General features: G+C 46.1%; 1 protein-coding gene across 4 annotated transcripts in view; it reads left to right on the forward strand.

The window, feature by feature from the left end:
• LOC112606835 (GRAM domain-containing protein 1B) overlaps window positions 1-17,467 on the forward strand; it is a 277,260-nt gene that overhangs the window by 163,588 nt on the left and 96,205 nt on the right. For 2 of the 4 annotated variants that reach the window (XM_025357753.1, XM_025357754.1), the window contains exon 1: window positions 10,900-11,435. The exons of the other annotated variants lie outside the window; for them this stretch is intronic. In XM_025357753.1, coding sequence (XP_025213538.1) covers window positions 11,413-11,435 — 23 coding nt within the window. In that variant the 5' untranslated portion in view covers window positions 10,900-11,412. Of the gene's footprint in view, window positions 1-10,899; window positions 11,436-17,467 lie in introns of those variants that run through there. 4 annotated transcript variants of the gene reach the window in all.

A 17,467-nucleotide genomic window follows, 5' to 3' on the forward strand; every position in this document is an offset into this window, starting at 1 on the left:
TAATTAAATGCGAGATGGAAGAGGAGGAGTCTAGGGTGAGTTGTTGGTTTCTGACTGGGTGACTTGGAGCTGGTGAGGTGATTTGAGATCGATACAGGAGGTCAGAGTTGGGAGGAGACAGTGGGACAGTGAGGAGTTTCCTTTATTCATGATGGCTCTGAACTGCCTGTGAGATATCTAGGTGAAATTGTTCAGGAACAATAAGAAATTTGTGTCCGAGGTTAGGGAGTGGTACTGGTTGAGCATCTCAGATCTGAAAATCTGAAATGAGAAATGCTCCCAAACCTGAAACGTACTGAGTGCCAGCATGCCGTTCAAAGGCAATACTCGTCAGAGCATTTCAGACTTCGGATTTGACTGTGTATCCTGCAAATATTCCAAAATCCAAAAAAAATCAGATGCCCCATCACAGCAGTTGAGAGGCAGAGGCTCTCCTTATGGGGTGAGGTCTTAGAACGGAGAGCCTTCTTCACAGGGGAGTCTGAACTTCTGGATTTTGTGGAGAGATTGAAAAACATTGGCAGACCAGCAAAGAATTACCAGTTATTTATTTTACCTATGAAAGCTAGCAACTAAACTAAAATATAGAACTACCACCACTATGTATATGTATATTTAAAGAATATTTATTTAAACACAAAATTTAGAAGGTCATGCTGTCAATATATTCAAACTTTTTTCTGTCTCTCTTTCTTTCTTTTTCTTTCTCTTTCTTTCTTCCTCTTTCTCTCCTTCCTTCCTTCCTTCCTTCCTTCCTTCCTTCCTTCCTTCCTTCCTTCCTTCCTTCCTTCCTTCTCTCTCTCTCTCTCTTTCTTTCCTTCTTTCTTTCTCTTCAGACAGAGTCTTGCTCTGTCTCCCAGGCTGGAGTGCAGTGGCACGATCTCAGCTCATTGCAACCTCCACCTCCTGGGCTCCAGCAATCCTCCTACCTCAGCCTCCCATGTAGCTGGGACCACAGGTATGCAACACCACGCCCAGCTAATTTTTGTATTTTTAGTAGAAACGAGGATTTCACCATGTTGCCCAGTCTAGTCTCAAACTCCTGAGCTCAAGTGATCTGCCCACCTTGGCCTCCCGAAGTGCCAGGATTATAGGTGTGAGCCCCTGCACCCAGCCAACATATTTAACCTTTTGGTGTTTACCACATTGTCCTAATTTTTCTCAATTCATTACCACTCCATGTAAAAACCCCATCATGGTACACACCAGCACACAAATGCCACTGGATCATCAAAGGTAGTTAGTGGCTCAGTGCATGGAAGAGCATTTACTGAACAGTGCTGGTCACAAAATGGATGGAAGCTGAACACTTTGGTCTACTCATGATATGCCAGTCTCATGTCTGTTGTGATGTTGAGAGAGGGTAGTGGGTATCTGTGCCTGAAACAACTTAAAGCTTCCCCTGCCCTAACCTTAGAGCACTGTTGAGAAAATGTCCCGATGACGAAATGAAACTGTTTAAAATTGAACTCATTAGATGCTCCATCCAAGTAAACCTGTATTTATTGGCAGTGATAGTAGCAATATGTTCCGAAGGCACTATTTCTGGACACCTCTCATGCAAATAGGAAGCTCTTGTCTCCATAAAGGATGATGACAAATATTGGATCCCTTTTTTTGGCTCTTTTGTGTTAATACCAGACTAATCAAGAAGTATCACGAACAGACAATGTAAGTCAGCTGAGACTATTCACCGTTACTCGTCTGTTGATTAAAAAAAGTTGGTGTAATGATTACAAACCTGTTCATTTTGGAAAACAGAGATAATATGTCCTTCTGATTAGATATGTGTCTCTTAGAGACTTACTACCTTATATTTTAAGTTAGTGTTATTTAATATAGTTTAATGCCCATCTTTTGTCTTCCTTGTTGGATTACTGACTGGTAGAGATTAAAGAGAACTCTGGATCTAACTTTGAAATATCATTGTGATTTGCTTGGGTCATGAACATATTAGACGCTCCGTAAGTATGGTTCTGTTTTTGGACAGAGTCTCGCTCTGTCTCCCAGGCTGGAGAGCAATGGCACGATCTTGGCTTACTGCAACCTCCACCTTCTGGGCTCAAGCAATTCTCCAGCAACAGCCTCCCGAGTAGGTGGGATTACAGGTGCACACCACCACGTCTGGCTAATTTTTGTGTTTTTAGTAGAGATGGTGTTTCACCATATTGGCCAAGTTGGTTTCAAACTCCTGACCTCAAATGATCCACCTGTCTCAGCCTCCCAAAGTGCTGGGATTACAGGCATGAGCCACTGCCCCCAGCCACAAGTACAGTTCTTGTTGAAAAAATAAACAGCTGATTGACCTAATGGAAAGAACACAAAACAATGCAAATATATTCCCAACAAAATAGGAAAAATTGGAAAATTTGTTGACATAAAGGAGAAAAAGTAGATTAGGAGCAGGAAATGGAGCCTGTGGTTCCTGTAGTATATAGTGATGGTTCTGCGGACACGGGCTGGGAATAATCATAGCAGTGGTGAAAATGTATTGAGCACTTACTTGCTCTTAGTGTCATCCGCTCCTCATAGCAACCTGATGGGTGCTTGTCATCCTCACCTTTTTAATGAATGAAGGAGCCGAGGCTTAGAGAAATGGAGTAAGTTGCTCAAGGTCACATAGCTATTAAGTATAGATTTGAACTCAAGGCTAATTCTAGAATCCCGGTGCTAAACCACAGTACACACCACTGGGGGTTGTGTCAGTCCCAGCTCAGTGAAGAATGCGGTTTTTCTGCACTTGTCCTATCATCGAGCAATTTCTCTGCCAACAATAAATAGATTCTTACTGTGTCCTTGGCCAGGCAACTTTCACTTTTAAAATGAGTTAACGCTTAATTCATCTGTATTTTAAAAAATGGTAATACTGATACGTAATTTAGTGGAAGAAGCAGAAATCCCCATTTGGTGGGAAGACAGCAGGAAGCAGCTGGCTGTGGGTGTATGGGTGCCTCCTCCCAGAGAGAACCTGAGTTTATAAGCACCCTCCCGGGTCCCTAACACCATTGGTCACCCCGAATTTCTCCTGAGGATAAACCAGGAGGAGCCACGGGGGTAATTAGAAATCTGCCTCCTTTCTTGCATCTGGCAGGAGGGGTGTTTTCCTTTGTTACGTGTGTAATTAGGATGATGAGTGACTTCAGGCGGCAGCGCCTCTCCTGGTTGTGGGGTTTCTCTGAGGTGTGTGCATCTTCCTGACAGCAGGGCTCTTACCTCCTTGGGGCCACCCTTCTGTGCACCAGCAGAAGGGGTCTTGTGATCCAGGACACGGGGATGAGCAAGCATGCAGAGAAACCAACACTAGTCAGGCAGTCAAGCATTCAGGAAGCGGGAGGTTGATTTTAGAGGTGAAGGGGAAAGTGGGATAGAGGGGGGAGTCCTCTTTGGGGATTTCCATTACCGGACAGAGCTCTTGTCTCCTCCAGATGAGGAGAAGGGATATCAATGGCTGCTTAAACGAGGGAAGAGAGAAAGCTTAGTTGGGTGTTGCACTGAGTTCAGTGAGGGAGGTGATCCCAATGTATGTCCTGGCTAAGGGGTTTCCTTACCCTGAGTTGCATGAGGGGGCTTGTGATTCTCAGGTATGGTGTTCATACCTTTTCCTTTTTTCTCTTTTTACCAATTACAACCTTATAGAGCGGCTAGCAATGGCAATACTAGTAGGAAGATAACTAGACCTCACTAAGCCTGCATGTCTTGTGTTAAGTGTGGTTTAGCACTTCACTGGGCTGCTGTGAGAATCACTGTGCATAAGGTTTGTGCGACCCCTTTAGATTCTAGAGTGATCAGAGGATCACAGCCAAACAGGGAAGCCCTGACTGCCTCAGTCTTGCTTCCTTCTCTTCCTAGGGGCACAAACAAGCTGAGTGGAGTTTGGCTTTGATATTGCCTATCCTGTTTATTGCCTGAAGGAATATTCTGGATTAGGAGATTGTGAAGGAGGGGCAAAGAAGCCTGGCGGGAGGTGATTCTGTTCATTTTGTTTTTTAACTCCAGTGCCTTCAGTAAATCCAGGAGGTCATAGAGGCAGAAGGAAGCATTCTGGTTTTTTTTTCTTTGAGACAGAGTCTCACTCTGCCGCCCAGGTTGGAGTGCAGTGGCACAATCTCGGTTTACTACAAGCTCCGCCTCCCAGGTTCACACCATTCTCCTGCCTCAGCCTCCCGAGTAGCTGGAACTACAGGCGCACACCACCACGCCCGGCTAATTTTTGTTGTATTTTTTTAGTAGAGACAGGGTTTCACCATGTTAGCCAGGATGGTCTCAATCTCCTGACCTCGTGATCCGCCTGCCTTGGCCTCCCAAAGTGCTGAGATTACAGGCGTGAGCCACCACGCCTGGCCAGAAGGAAGCATTCTTGAAGCAAACAGCCCCGCTTTGCTCTGCCCCCAAGCCTGCCACCCTTTGCCAGCCCTCTGGCCGCGTGCCTGCCCTGCACAGTGCTGTTTCACCCAGACAGTGGGCCTGGAGGGCAGGGGTGTGCATAAGGGTACCAAGGATAGGAGGGGAGGGGCTGGCTTTGGAGGCTCCAAGCTGGGAGCCGACACAGATGAACAGGCTAGAAGGCAAGGCCAATGCCTGCAGCCCACACTGTCACCCCAGAGCCAGTGACTAATAGTGGCAGAGGGTGGGGAGAGGAGAGTGCCAAGGGAGGGAGAGGACAGGGAAGTGGTGGGGAGCACCTGATCGGGCTGCAGCCCTGGCCATCTGCTGGTCAGCTCACACAGGCTCTCTATTGAGTGCAGTTTGGAAGCGGATTTTGGCTGGAGGACTAGAAAGAGCCTTGTTGTGGAAATGGAGTGTTTAGGAGGCTGCTCCTCCCCCGCTGCTCCTCTCTCACTTGCTTCCTGACCTCCAAAATGCTCCTTAAATATAACACTCTCAAGGCCTGATGACTCCCCTGCCTCAGCTTGGAGCTTTGATTCCCCAACGTGTGACTGCAGAACTGCTCTGCCCCAGATTTCCCAGCAACTAGAGGCATGCAGCTATGCCCTGGTACTGCAGCGCTGCTCCGCTCCTGCTCCTGGAGCAAAGCGGGACGCGTAGGGAGAGCAGCACAGAATGCAAGAATTTGAGCTGGAAGGAGAGCCTCAGGGATCCTGTCATTTATTTTCTGCTCCAGATAGGGAGCCAGAGGCTTGGAGGCTTACCCAAGGTCATGGGATTCTAGTGGTGGAAAGAGCTCCAGATGAGGAGGTGGGAGGCAGGAGGGCTGAATTCTCCCTTGGCTTCTGCCACTCAATGGCAGAAGCCTGAGATAGGACCTGATATTGTGGCGTTTGAGTTCACAGCTTCCAGGTTTCCCTTGGCTGGGTGGTCCTGGGTGTCTGTAGGCAAGGTCAACAACAGCATGCTCTGGTGACCTCTTACCGTTCTAGTCCCCATTTATGGATGAGGTAAGAAACACCAATTGTGTTTTTGTTGGATTAGGAAAGGAACAGTACCAGGGTAGGCGAGACTTTAAGACTCATAGAAGACCAACAGAAAGTCAAAGCAGCTGAAATCAAAAGGAAAAAGCTGAACTGTTTCCGCCTCCATTCTAAACCCAGTAAAGTTCAGAAGAAACCGTGGTAACAAGAGGCTTGGAGTAATACAAATCAAACCAACTTCATGTTCATTAAATTAGTGAACTCAGAAAGGTCAATTTTTGTGAACATATATTTGTGAAAATTCAGGTAACACAAAATATTGTCTAGACCCCTGTGCCTCACCCCCTCTTTATCAAGCCTGTTTATAAAAACCCGAAAAGGATTGGTGTTCAGTTGTTTTCTAATTACTCTGTTTATTTTAAAATTGTTTGCATTGAACAATTAGCTAATACAAAATAATATATAGGGAGAGCACGATGGCTTACGCCTGCAATCCCAGCACTTTGGGAGACCAAGGCAGGTGGATTGCTTGAGCCCAGGAGTTCAAGAACAATCTGGGCAACACAGCGAAACCCCATCTCTACAAAAAATAAAAATAAAAATAAATTAGTTGGGCATGGTGGTGCTTGTCTGCAATCCCAGCTATTCAGGAAGCTGAGGTGGGAGAATCATTGGAGCCCAGGAGGTGGAGGCTGCAGTGAGCCATAATCATGCTACTGCACTCCAGCCTGGGCAACAGAGTGAGACCCTGTCTAAAAAAAAAAAAGAAAGAAAGAAAGAAAGAAAAAAGAAAACAAACAAACAAATAATATTTATAAAATATATAAAATATGTATAAAGTATAAAGAAGAAATGACAATTGCAGGAGTACCTCTCACCTGTTCTGCTCCATTGCATGTGACTGCTTTATACATTTTCAGTGCTGTGTACTGTTCCACCTTAAGAAGATAACACAAGGCATGTATCCTTTCTGTTGATAGACATTTGTTTTCAGGGTTTTTGTTTTGCTTTTGTTGTTAGGTGGAATGCTATTTAAAGTTTTTCGTGCATGCCTCCGAATGTGAGTTGCTTCCATTATTGGAGTAGAACTGTTAGGTGTTAGAGGATGCAATCATCCAACTTTATTACATAATACCACATAATTTTCTTAGGGAATTGAAGCAGTATACACTCCTACTAGCTCCTTTCCAACACTTGATATTATTTGATTTTTAATTTTTGTCAATGGGAAGAGTATGTGATGACATCTCACTAGAGTTCCAATTTATATTTTCCTGAGTACTAATGAATTGAGCTCCTTTTTATATGTTTATTGCTTTCTCTTCTGAAAATGCTAACTCAAATCATTTGTCTGTTTTCAGAATTATCCTTCTTTTTCTCATTGGTTTGTAGGAATTTTTAATAAATTCTGTGGACAGTTCCTTTCTCAAGCAATATGTGTTGCAAATATTTTCTCTTAGAACAGCCTTGTCTTTTCTCTCTATGATCTCTTTGGATGATTGAAGTTTTTAACTTTATTGTGGCTGAATCTGTCATTTTCTTCCTTTCTGGGAATTGTTTCTGGGTCAGTTGTTTAGGAAACTCTCAGGGTGCAATCAGTGTAAGAGTCAGTTTGTGATTATGATTTATCAGAGGAGATTATTCTTCCTCCTTTGTTCAACATCAAAGTTTAGGGCAGGCAATTTTCCTTTTAGTTCCTGGGCAGCATTTGTGCATTTCTTTCAAGTGCATCCTTACGGTGAGAGTGTAGTCCACTGGGACCCACTTCATGAGGCAGTCGCCTCTGGCTTCTCTCACCACTTGTGGGCTTTGGGAGTTATCTCTAGTGTGCTCTGGGAGGCCCTGAAAACGGAAGCCCAGTTTCACTATTTTCTGCCATCACTACATTTTTGACCTTTAAATATTTCTTATTTTTTTGATAGCTCATCAAGCACTTTTAATTTCTTTTTTTTTTTTCTATTTTATCTGTGCATATGCCATAGTGCCAGACATGGAAGTCTTTGCAATCTAGTTTCCTCTAAGCAATTCTTATCCTTCCTGAAATGCGAATGTCGGGGAGCAGCCAGATTGCAGGGAGCCAGGCAGAAGCAGGAGAATCTGTGTATTCTTTCTTAGAGGTTATGTTAGTGCTTGCGATTTACTAACCAGGAACTTTTCAGACCATGGAGACTGCTTCTCACGGAGGTGAGAAGATAAAGAGGGAAGTTAGATGAGGAACATTTTTCCCATCTCACTTGGTCTTAGTCTTTACCTCAGAAAGCACTTCCATGTCTCTTCAAAGCTGTGTTTGGATCACCTTTTGAGATTTTCTTTCTCTTTTCTTCTTCTTTTTTTTTTTCTTTGATGGTCTTGCTCTGTTGCCCAGTCTGGAGTGCAGTGGCATGATCTCGACTCACTGCAACCTCCGCCTCCCAGGTTCCAGTGATTCTCCTGCCTCAGCCTCCCAAGTCTCTGGGATTACAGGCGTGTGCCACCACGTGTGGCTAATTTTTGTATTTTTAGTAGAGACGGGCTTTCACCATGTTGGCAAGGCTGGTCTCGAATTCCTGACCTCAGGTGGTCCACCCATCTCAGCCTCCCAAAGTGCTGGAATTACAGGTGTGAGCCACCATGGCCAGCCGAGTTTTCTTTATGGACCACAAAAATGGAATCTGTCTCCAGGGCCCTGTGAGAAGCGCTGTTTCAGAAACAAGAGAGAGCCAAGGGGAATTCGAGGCAGATGATGGTCACTCAACCCAGTGGGCTCTCCTGTTCTTCCTTCCCTTTTGGGTTCCTCACATCACACACAGACACTCAAGCCAGCTAACTCATCAGTAACAGAAGAGATTTAGTCTTGGTTTAGTCTCTTTTTTACTTACTGCCTGGATTCTTTTTCTCCTGGGAGCATGTAAGCTTTTATAAACCAGCTTCTCTGATAGAGAAGGAAATTTTTAATAAACATACATATTGATTAAGACAATAGGTTTTTGAGCTAGGGATGCCTGCATTCAAATTCCAGACTTGCAGCTTGCTAGCTGTTTGACATTAGGCAAATTAAGGCACTACAGTTAGGCTGGCCGGGGTGGCTCATACCTGCAATTCTAATGCTTTGGGAGGCCGAGGTGGGCAGATCACCTGAGGTCAGGAGTTCGAGACCAGCCTGGTCAACATGGTGAAACCCCATCTCTACTAAAAATACAAAAATTAGCTGGGCATTGTGGTGCGCGCCTATAATCTCAGCTAGTCAGGAGACTGAGGCAGGAGAATTGCTTGAACCCGGCCGGCAGAGATTGCAATGAGCTGAGATTGCGCCACTGCACTCCAGCCTGGGCGACAGAGTGAGACTTCGTCTCAAAAAAATAAATAAATAAAAAAGACACTACAGTTAGTCTTCAGTGGCATTATCTGAAAAATCGTGAGGTACTGCCTTATACCATGGATATGAGGATTTAGTAAGAGAATACATGCAAAATGCTTAGCTTGATGCCTGACATAACTAACCCTCAATATACTCTTAGTAGTTGAGAAGGAGTTGACTTTGTGGATTTTTGTTTTTGTAGTTAAAAAAAAAAAAAAAACCAGCTAGAGCAAAAGCCAAAAACTTTTACAGTTACAGTAATGTGTTTTTAATATAGTACTTGGACATCGTTGATCCTTATGTGTTACTTGTGATCAGAGCAGTTGATGGGCCAGGATGAGAATACAGTATTCACGTGTACCTGGAGTACTCTCAGTGACATTTGCCTCGGGGCTGGATCACATGACCTGGTATTTCCATTGAGTGAATTATCTAGGTCATAAAGGACAACTCTTTGTACTTCTGGAATCTGTTGCATCCCTTCAGTATCTGTGCTGAAAGTATGGCCTGGGTACAGGCTCCAGGAGCTTTAAAAACGTAACTTCGGATGTGTTCAGAAGTCCTGGCAGCATTTGAGGGTTGTCTGGCATGGGGCTATGGATAGATCAATTCCGCAGCCAAGGGCTGCTTCGGGAACACCTTTCTGAAAACTCAGTATACTTTACTTTTTTCTTCCACTTTTTACTAGTGGAATCAGGTCTCAAAAGCTTAGTATACCTTAAAGAGTGTTTCTTCTGGACCATGTGGACATTGGAGAGATAACATGGTGTTTTTAGTTTGGTTTGAGTAAGGTCACTTAAATGCTTGCTTCTAGTACCCCTACAATACCCAAGCCCTCCTCCTCAGTGGGGATATAGAGCTAGCTGAACGACACACAGCCCTTGTCTCCATGGTGCTTATCCTCTAAAAAGAACAAAGCAGATTTGTTGCCCAGGCTGGATTTCAGTGGTGGGATCTGGGCTCACTGCAACCTCTATCTCTCTGGTTCAAGCGATTGTCTTGCCTCAGCCTCCCGAGTAACTGGGATTACAAGCACGTGCCACCACGCCCAGCTAAATTTTGTATTTTTAGTAGAGACGAGGTTTCGCCATGTTGGCCAGGCTGGTCTCAAACTCCTGACCTCAAGGGATCCGCCGCCTTGGGCTCCCAAAGTGCTGGGGTTACAGGCATGAGCCACCATGCTTGGCCAAAGGAGAGATGATCACTTTTTCTCACTTTAGAGGGTCAAGTATAGATGATGTCCATACAGCAAGAGGATGTCTGCAGATTGTTTTATGGGCAAATTTTAGGGTAAAGGCTTATTATGGTTTGATTGTTTTGGAGCAAGTTTCCGCGTAAAGCTTTATTATCATGGTTCAGTTGAAGGTTGCTATTTCATAATTAATCTCTTTGTTCGTTGTCACCCATCCGCATTACTGACCCAGATAGTAATGCAGGGAAAGAGAGAAAGGAATCATACAGCCAGGGAAGCTGTTGGTACTGGAACTCCCAGGCCCCAGCCTGGAGGATCTGATTTAGGAGGAGCCTCTTCCCCCTTCTCAGTGAACTGTTACGTTCCAGCTAGAGTTGAAAATCCCGGTCCTGCCTTACTGGGGTGCTGTGGCTGGTCTGCATCTTCTTGGAGCCCAGGATTGGTGATCATGTGGCTTAAATCCTAAACCAGGCCTTTGTGGTCGGTCACCTTAAAAGGATCCCTGGCCCCAGGTGACAATGTGCTGCCCTGCCACCAGAAGTTGCTGCCTCACCGTGCCTCCAGAAGTCAGGCAATTTCCCCAGCAGGAGGAGAGAACTGTGCATTCTGTGTGCAGCACACTGCCTGGGAGCACGTGGCCCTGCTTGCCCCGCCTTGCTGGGGAGAGGGTGAGGATTTTATTTAAGGTGGTCTTGTGTGCCTGGATGCCCCAGGCACTTACCTCGGGGCCTCTGAGTCTGCTTGGATTCCAGAGGTGTGCAGAGGAACTAGGGTCCAGGTTCTCCTCCCCGGCAGGGGTGGAGTGTTTTAACCCCTGGGTGGATGCTGATAGAAGTGCTCATCTTCAGATATTTCTATCCCCTCCTCTTCCTTCCTGGCACCACATTCCTCACACGCCCTCTCCCTGATACTCTGTCCCATCCTGGGACTAAACGTGTGCTGTGTCTTTAAATGGGCGGAAGTGGCTGGCAGTGCTTTGCTTGGGTACTGCATTGATTAGGAGATTATATGGAGCTGCGGGAGCTGCCGCCTGGGGGAAGAGAGGTGCAGGTTCTGCTAGGTTTGTGCTCTCCTCCCAGGCTCTCCTTGGCTTCCTTCCCCAAAGCAGCTCAGAGCCGGTATGAGGTAAGGGTGGGGGGCAGCCGGCCCGCCTGGCTGTTGACGGCAAGTCCAGGGTTTGTTTCGCACAGCCTTGCCAGCGTTACCCATCCTCATCAGAAACTGGCAGCGACAGCCACAGCTCGGGCAGGCGGCTCCAGCCCCAGGCTGGATTTGCAGAATCTGTCCTTCGTCTCCAAGCCCAGCTTTCAGCTGGGAAACGGGGAAGAAGGGGCAGTGGCAGCAGTTCTTCTGGCTCTTTCTCCCTTTCTGTCTTTCTCTTTCTGTGTTCAAGTCGCATTACATGGGATTCTGTTCTTTTGGGACTTCGTCATCTTTTCCAATATGTCCTGGGACCTCCGGAGCTGTGACGGGGATGCTAAGGACACGGTCAGTGGATTATCGTGACTGTACTAATGAAAGGATTCAAGCTCTCCTGGTAAGTAGAGGAGGGATAGGGAGCCTTCCTCTTCTGCCTTTCTTCAGCCGTGTGCTCCCCCCAGCACCCTCAAGAGGTCCCCTTCATTGATGCCATCTCACCAGGCATCGAGGGGTTTAGATGTGGGGACTAGGCACTTTAAAAGTTGGGGTACTCTCCCTGGCTCCTCCAGCTTCTATACTGCTTCTGTATTTTCCTTACCTTCTTCGAGGGCAGAGGTTTTGTGGAAGTTGGGGGGCAGTGGAGAGAACCAAACTGCAGCTAAAAGGTTCTCCAACTTCGAGTACGTGAGGAGTGGTGTGCACAGAGGGAACTTGATAATAGAGAAACAGCCCTTCCCTTTGGCGAGGCGTTGTGCGTCTGCATCAGGCTGGGGGTGCGGTTGTACTCTTCCTGAGCCCTGACCAACACGTGATTTTGCGGGGGCGCGGGGGCCCTTTCCCACGTCAGCTGCTTAGGGCAGGCAGTCCCTAGGGGCATCCCTCTGAGGGGCCAGGCTCCATCTTCTAGGATGCCTGGTGTCCAGAGGCAAATGGGCCGCTGCCTACCCCAACGCAAACACTCACCTTGGGCCTTGGCAGGTGCCTCTTCCTGGGCTTAATATTGGGACATTAAAGGCATCTCTTGCTTGGGGTGTGGGAGTAGCTGTATTCTAGCTACAGAAGTAGTCAGAATATTTTTACCTTCCATTTAAAAAATAAAACCTTTACCTCTCCCTCTTTTTTGACCCAATAAGGAGATTGCATGGGCAGGTGAATTGGCTTTTTATCTGGTAGAGAAACTGCAGATTTTGTTGGAAAACTTTGCCATACCAGGGATCCGGTACCCCTGCAGGGTGGCATGTGAGGCTGCCTGAGGCCTCCTTCAGAGGAGAAAGGCTCCTTGGACTGGGGAGGGAGCTTTCTCTCCCTGAAGAGGGTGGAGGGTAGGAGGAGGAGGATGAGCTTGGGAGAGCTCCCTGCAGGGATGAGTCCCTGCCTTCATTGCGGCTGGCTGTCCACGCATGGGGTGGGGAGGTGGCAGCTCACATCGCTGAATGAAAGGTTGATTTTCAGAGTCAGGTATGGATGTTGAGTGATTTAAGGCATGGGGCCCTAACCTGACTCTGGGCCACATTTGGCTTTCCAGGCACCCCTACCCTAGATTAAACCCTGACAGAATGTCTAGTCCAGCCCTCCTCCTTTAGGGAAGAGGGTCCATTAGTGGGTCTTGAAAAGGCAGTTTGCAGAAGGCAAACGGAGGTGCTTAGTTTCTGCAAGTGTAACTCTCAAGAACTGCGAGGCCCCAAGAGGTGAGGAGCACCAGTTACCCCCAGCCGGGAGTTTCTTTTCCTCAAGTTTTGCTGTCCCTCTCTCTTATATTTAGTCCTTGCTTTCTGGGGGTCTGGTACCCCATTCTTTCTGGGTGGGAGGCTATGAGCAGAGTTTATTGTCACTGGGAGTTCCAGGTCCAGACCAGTAGCTAAAGCTGTTCTTTATTCCTCAGTAGAGCCGTGCTGGGTCTGTAGCTTGGATGCGGCCTCCCAGAAAAGCCCAGGTGCTGCAGGGACACTGGGCTCTTCATCAGAAATCTCTCAGCATCCTTCCGCACCCCTGCTGTCAGCACACCCAGCTTGGGGCTGAGGGGTAGCTTGGCTGTCATTCAGGATGAGACATCACTTTAACAGAAGGCTCTCGGCTCAGCCTGGGTTGGTCCTCAGGGATGTGCAGAGTTGTTTGCCTTTAACAATCTGCCTTGAGCATCTCTTGATGCATTTCAACAAGGACAGCAGTGTTAATCTGGGAACTGTAATTGGGATAATTTTGTCTTCTTCAGCCAAATAAAATTTACAAGGATGGGACAATTTTGTCATTTATCTCTGCATTGATACCGTTAGATCCTGTGACCCATTGTCTCATTAAGTACAGATCCATTTTGGTCCAGGGGCCAAACCTTGTAGTTGTGGATGAAATGTGGCTGCCTTTGGCAGTATCCCAACTGGTACCCCCAACTCTCTGGTACTCAGGTACTGATACTCAGGATACTAATGCTGGTACTCTGGTACTGGTACTCAGGGTACTCCCTACTCTTCCAACAAGGAGACTTGGTAGAAGCAAGATGACCAAATCTGTTGACTACCTTGATAGCACTGTCTGCATATGGAAATTATAATGTTTGAATTATTTCTAGAAACAACTCTGTAATGCCTACTATGGGTTGGTGATATTAAAAAAATGATGATAAATACTGATAAGAACGATGGTGACCAACATTTGCTGAAACTATGTGTCAAGCACCACAGTAAACTCTTTACATGTATTAACTCACGTGGAGCTCACAGTATTATGAAAAGAATCCCCATTTTATGGGTGGGGAAACAGACACAGAGTTTAAGTGACCTGCGTGAAGGTGTGCAGATAGGAACCAGGCTTTGGGCTTGCGCAGGGTAAGTTTCCCCAGTGATTCACCTGTCCCTGGTTACTCTTCTTCTCTAGTATAATTTCCACTCCATGTAATGCCATGCTAGACACCGGCTTTTTTTCATGTTCCATTGTCTCTTATATTCATTAGGTCAGTTAGTTAGACTTTTAAAAGTGTGTATAAATATGTTTTATCATTTGATTCTTACTATAACCCCATAAAGCAGCTGGTGTCTCCATTTTAGAGTTAGGGAAACTGAGGCACAGAGTGGTAAAGTGAGATTTCATTAAATGAATGCAACTAGTTTGTGGGGAAGCCAGGATACACTCTTATGGCTGGACTGATTTCAGAGTGGGGATTAACTACCACAGAAACAACAAGGTGTGTCTGTCAGGCCTTCTTTCCCAGAGAGCAGGCTCAGGGTCTGTCCATTCATTTACTCATCTATCTTTTCGTTCTACAAATGTTGATCAAGTATTATTTTTGCAGCCCTGTTGTCCACGCATTGTGAAGTTAATAAAATGTAAAGGACAGTGCTTTGACCTTGTAGGGGCTGATAGCCTCACAGATGGAAGGAGGCTCCCTCACACCTCTGACACATGTGTACATGCAAGTCAGTAAGTGCTAAGGGACAGATAAGTGTGGTGCACAGCAGACACTCTAGAAGTCCTTTTCAGCTGGCATGGCAGAGAAGTCTTATTGGCGTAACTGAAATGTGAGGGAGGTTCAGAGGCTGGACAATTAGGTAAGTAAAGGCTGTACTTCACACAGCTGTACCTCACGGAGTTATGAGAGTGCCACTGAGGATGCTTTTGGATGAAGATGACCTTGACATATGTCTGTGATTGACAAGTGGCTGGACTTTGAGATAGAATCTCCCCCAGTGCAACCCCTCTCTCTCAGTAGGGTAGTAGCTTTAGGCTGTCTCGAAAGAGGAGTCTATGATTTCTTCTACTGGTAACTTGGTGAGCAAGGTAAGGGCAGTGGTGGAGGAGGCTGAGAGAGGAGGTGGCATTGACAAACAGATGGGGCTGTGGCCAGAGCTTCTGTGGGGCATGTAGTGATTTGAAAGCCAAGAAATTGGTTTCTTAAAGAATAACTCACCCATCTTCCACAGCTTCTGCATGGTTAATTCTTTTTCTTTTGGTGCCACAAAGATAGTCCTAATTCCTGTAGAGCCTCAGAACCTCAAACACTAAGAAGGTCTCCAATTTTGTGGGGCCGCTCCCCCTCTGGATGGTTCTGGCCCCCACAGGACTAGGGCAGACTGTAGTGACACCTGTCCGAATTCCCTGTCCTCATGTTCCTGGTCATCACCTCTGCTGGGCTTGGTAATGCAGTCTCCAAGAGCCTGGGGTCTGTGACAGACCTTCAGGAAAGTCAGTGTGCTGGAAGAATTTGATTCTGGGGGAAAAAAAAGGTTGAGAGAAAGTATAGTTCTTGACAGAGAGCAGGTGAAGCATTTCTGTGGCGAGGGTTTAGTCCTCAGATGCGGAGAGTTTCGAATTTCTCCGTGTTTGAGTGGGTGGGTGAGCAGTCTTGCTGCTTTCACACTGTTTAGGAGGATGAGCACTGTGTGACAGAAGGTACTCACATTCTTCACCGGTAGCTGGGAGGGTCCTTTTCTTTCTTTCTTTTTTTTTTTTTTTTTACTTCTCCATATTTCATGACCAATAATGGTCAACAATATTTTATTTGACAGTAAATGTCAGTTGCCTACTGTACCCATTCTCTTCAATCTGTTGTCAAGTGGGGCGCTGTTCATTCTTTAGCTGTTGCCTGGACCAAATTATCTATTTCTCTAGATTTCTTTTGTCTTTTCCTTTTTTTTGAGACAGAGTTTCACTCTTGTCACCCAGGCTGGAGTGAAGTGGTAAGATCTCGGCTCACTGCAACCTCCCTGTCCCCCCGGGTTCAAGTGATTCTCCTGCCTCAGCATCTCAAGTAGCTGGGATTACAGGTGTGTGCCACCACACCCAGCTAATTTTTGTATTTTTAGTGGAGACGGGGTTTCACCATGTTGGCCAGGCTGGTCTCGAACTCCCGACTTCAGGTGATCCACCTGCCTTGGCCTCCCAAAGTGCTAGGGTTACAGGCATGAGCCACTGTGCCCGGCCTCAAGATTCTTTCTGTAAGAGGTCTGCTGCAGAGGAGGGAGCCCTAGACATGGCCCCTGCACACCTCCTATAGAGTCAGGCTTCCCAGCTATGGAAATGTTTACCAGAAGGTGAGTTACGGTGAAGGTTGGGGTCACTTCATGGCTTGAGATTCTGGAGAGATGACTCCTGAATCAGAACCTTGTAATCACCTTTTTGCCTGCTGTGTGGCCCTGGTAGGTGACTTCTGTTTGCCTTGGGTGGCGGTGGTTTTGAAAGTGGGATTAAATGACAGTATTGGGTGGATTAGTCGGTCTCTCAGCTTCCTTTTTAGTAATGGTTTAGAAAAAGGCCACAGTCCTGACAGAGCAGGTTGCTTGTGATGTGGACTGTTTGTGTTCTTCTGTAGTCAGCAGGGGACACTGAAAATAAACGTTCATTTGAAACTATTAAATATTCATTTACAAACATCGCACAGCAGGCACACCCTCCTGCGAACAGTGTGAGATTTACTTTATTATTCTGTGGGACGGGAATTGGAGTTTTCCCATGGTTCGGTAAGTCCAGGACACTGAGCACTGGTCCTCTAGGCATTTAAATCCCTTGAGTGAGAAGGACAGCTCAGGGCGAGAACCGAAACTTCTGACTCTGACAGATTTCTTAAAAGGATAAGAGTTTCTCACCTCTCATCCATGGTTCTACTTTGGTAAACTGTACCTGGCTTGAAATTAGCAGCAATCAATGTTATTTCCTTTGTTGTGTTATTGTCTTCCTCATTACTACTTTAAGAAGAAAGAAAGAATGTAACTTTGTAGCTGGCAGAGATTGTTGCAGATCAGATTATGAGTACCTGAGGTTTATTGATGCTGCTGGCTCAAAGCCCTTACCTCCTGGCCTTCCTGAGGCTTATTGTCATCAAGTTTATTATTGCTGGAAAAGATGGTTTAGAGTTTCTAATTAGAGAACTTGAAGACACTTCTTGTCTCTTGCTGAATTCTTCGGAAGGCTGGACATTTGTCCCCTAAATGAGCTATTAAGGTGAAAAGATGTGATGGACTACATATTGCTAGATGTTTTTGTTATTTTAATTTTAATTTTTTTTTTTGAGATGGAGTTTTGCTCTTGTTGCTTAGGCTGAAGTGCAATGGGGCAATCTGGGTTCACCACAACCTCCGCCTCCCGGGTTCAAGCGATTCTCCTGTCTCAGCCTCCCAAGTAGCTGGGATTACAGGCATGCACCACCACGCCTGGCTAATTTTGTATTTTTTTAGTAGAGACGGGGTTTTCCCATGTTGGTCAGGCTGGTCTTGAACTCCCGACCTCAGGTGATCTACCCACCTTGGCCTCCCAAAGTGCTAGGATTACAGACATGAGCCACCATGCATGGCTTGTTTATTAATTCTTAATGCTATTCTTTGGTTTGTGTTTGCAGAAAGATGTTGAACTAAACTGGGTTATGCCATGATAATACCATTCCCTCCCCTCTTCACCCCAACCAGCTTAACTCATGCTAAATTTAGTTCTTGATCACTCCAA

This window comes from Theropithecus gelada, chromosome 14 (genome assembly GCF_003255815.1).
Source record: "Theropithecus gelada isolate Dixy chromosome 14, Tgel_1.0, whole genome shotgun sequence".
In the NCBI taxonomy this organism is placed as follows: domain Eukaryota; kingdom Metazoa; phylum Chordata; class Mammalia; order Primates; family Cercopithecidae; genus Theropithecus; species Theropithecus gelada.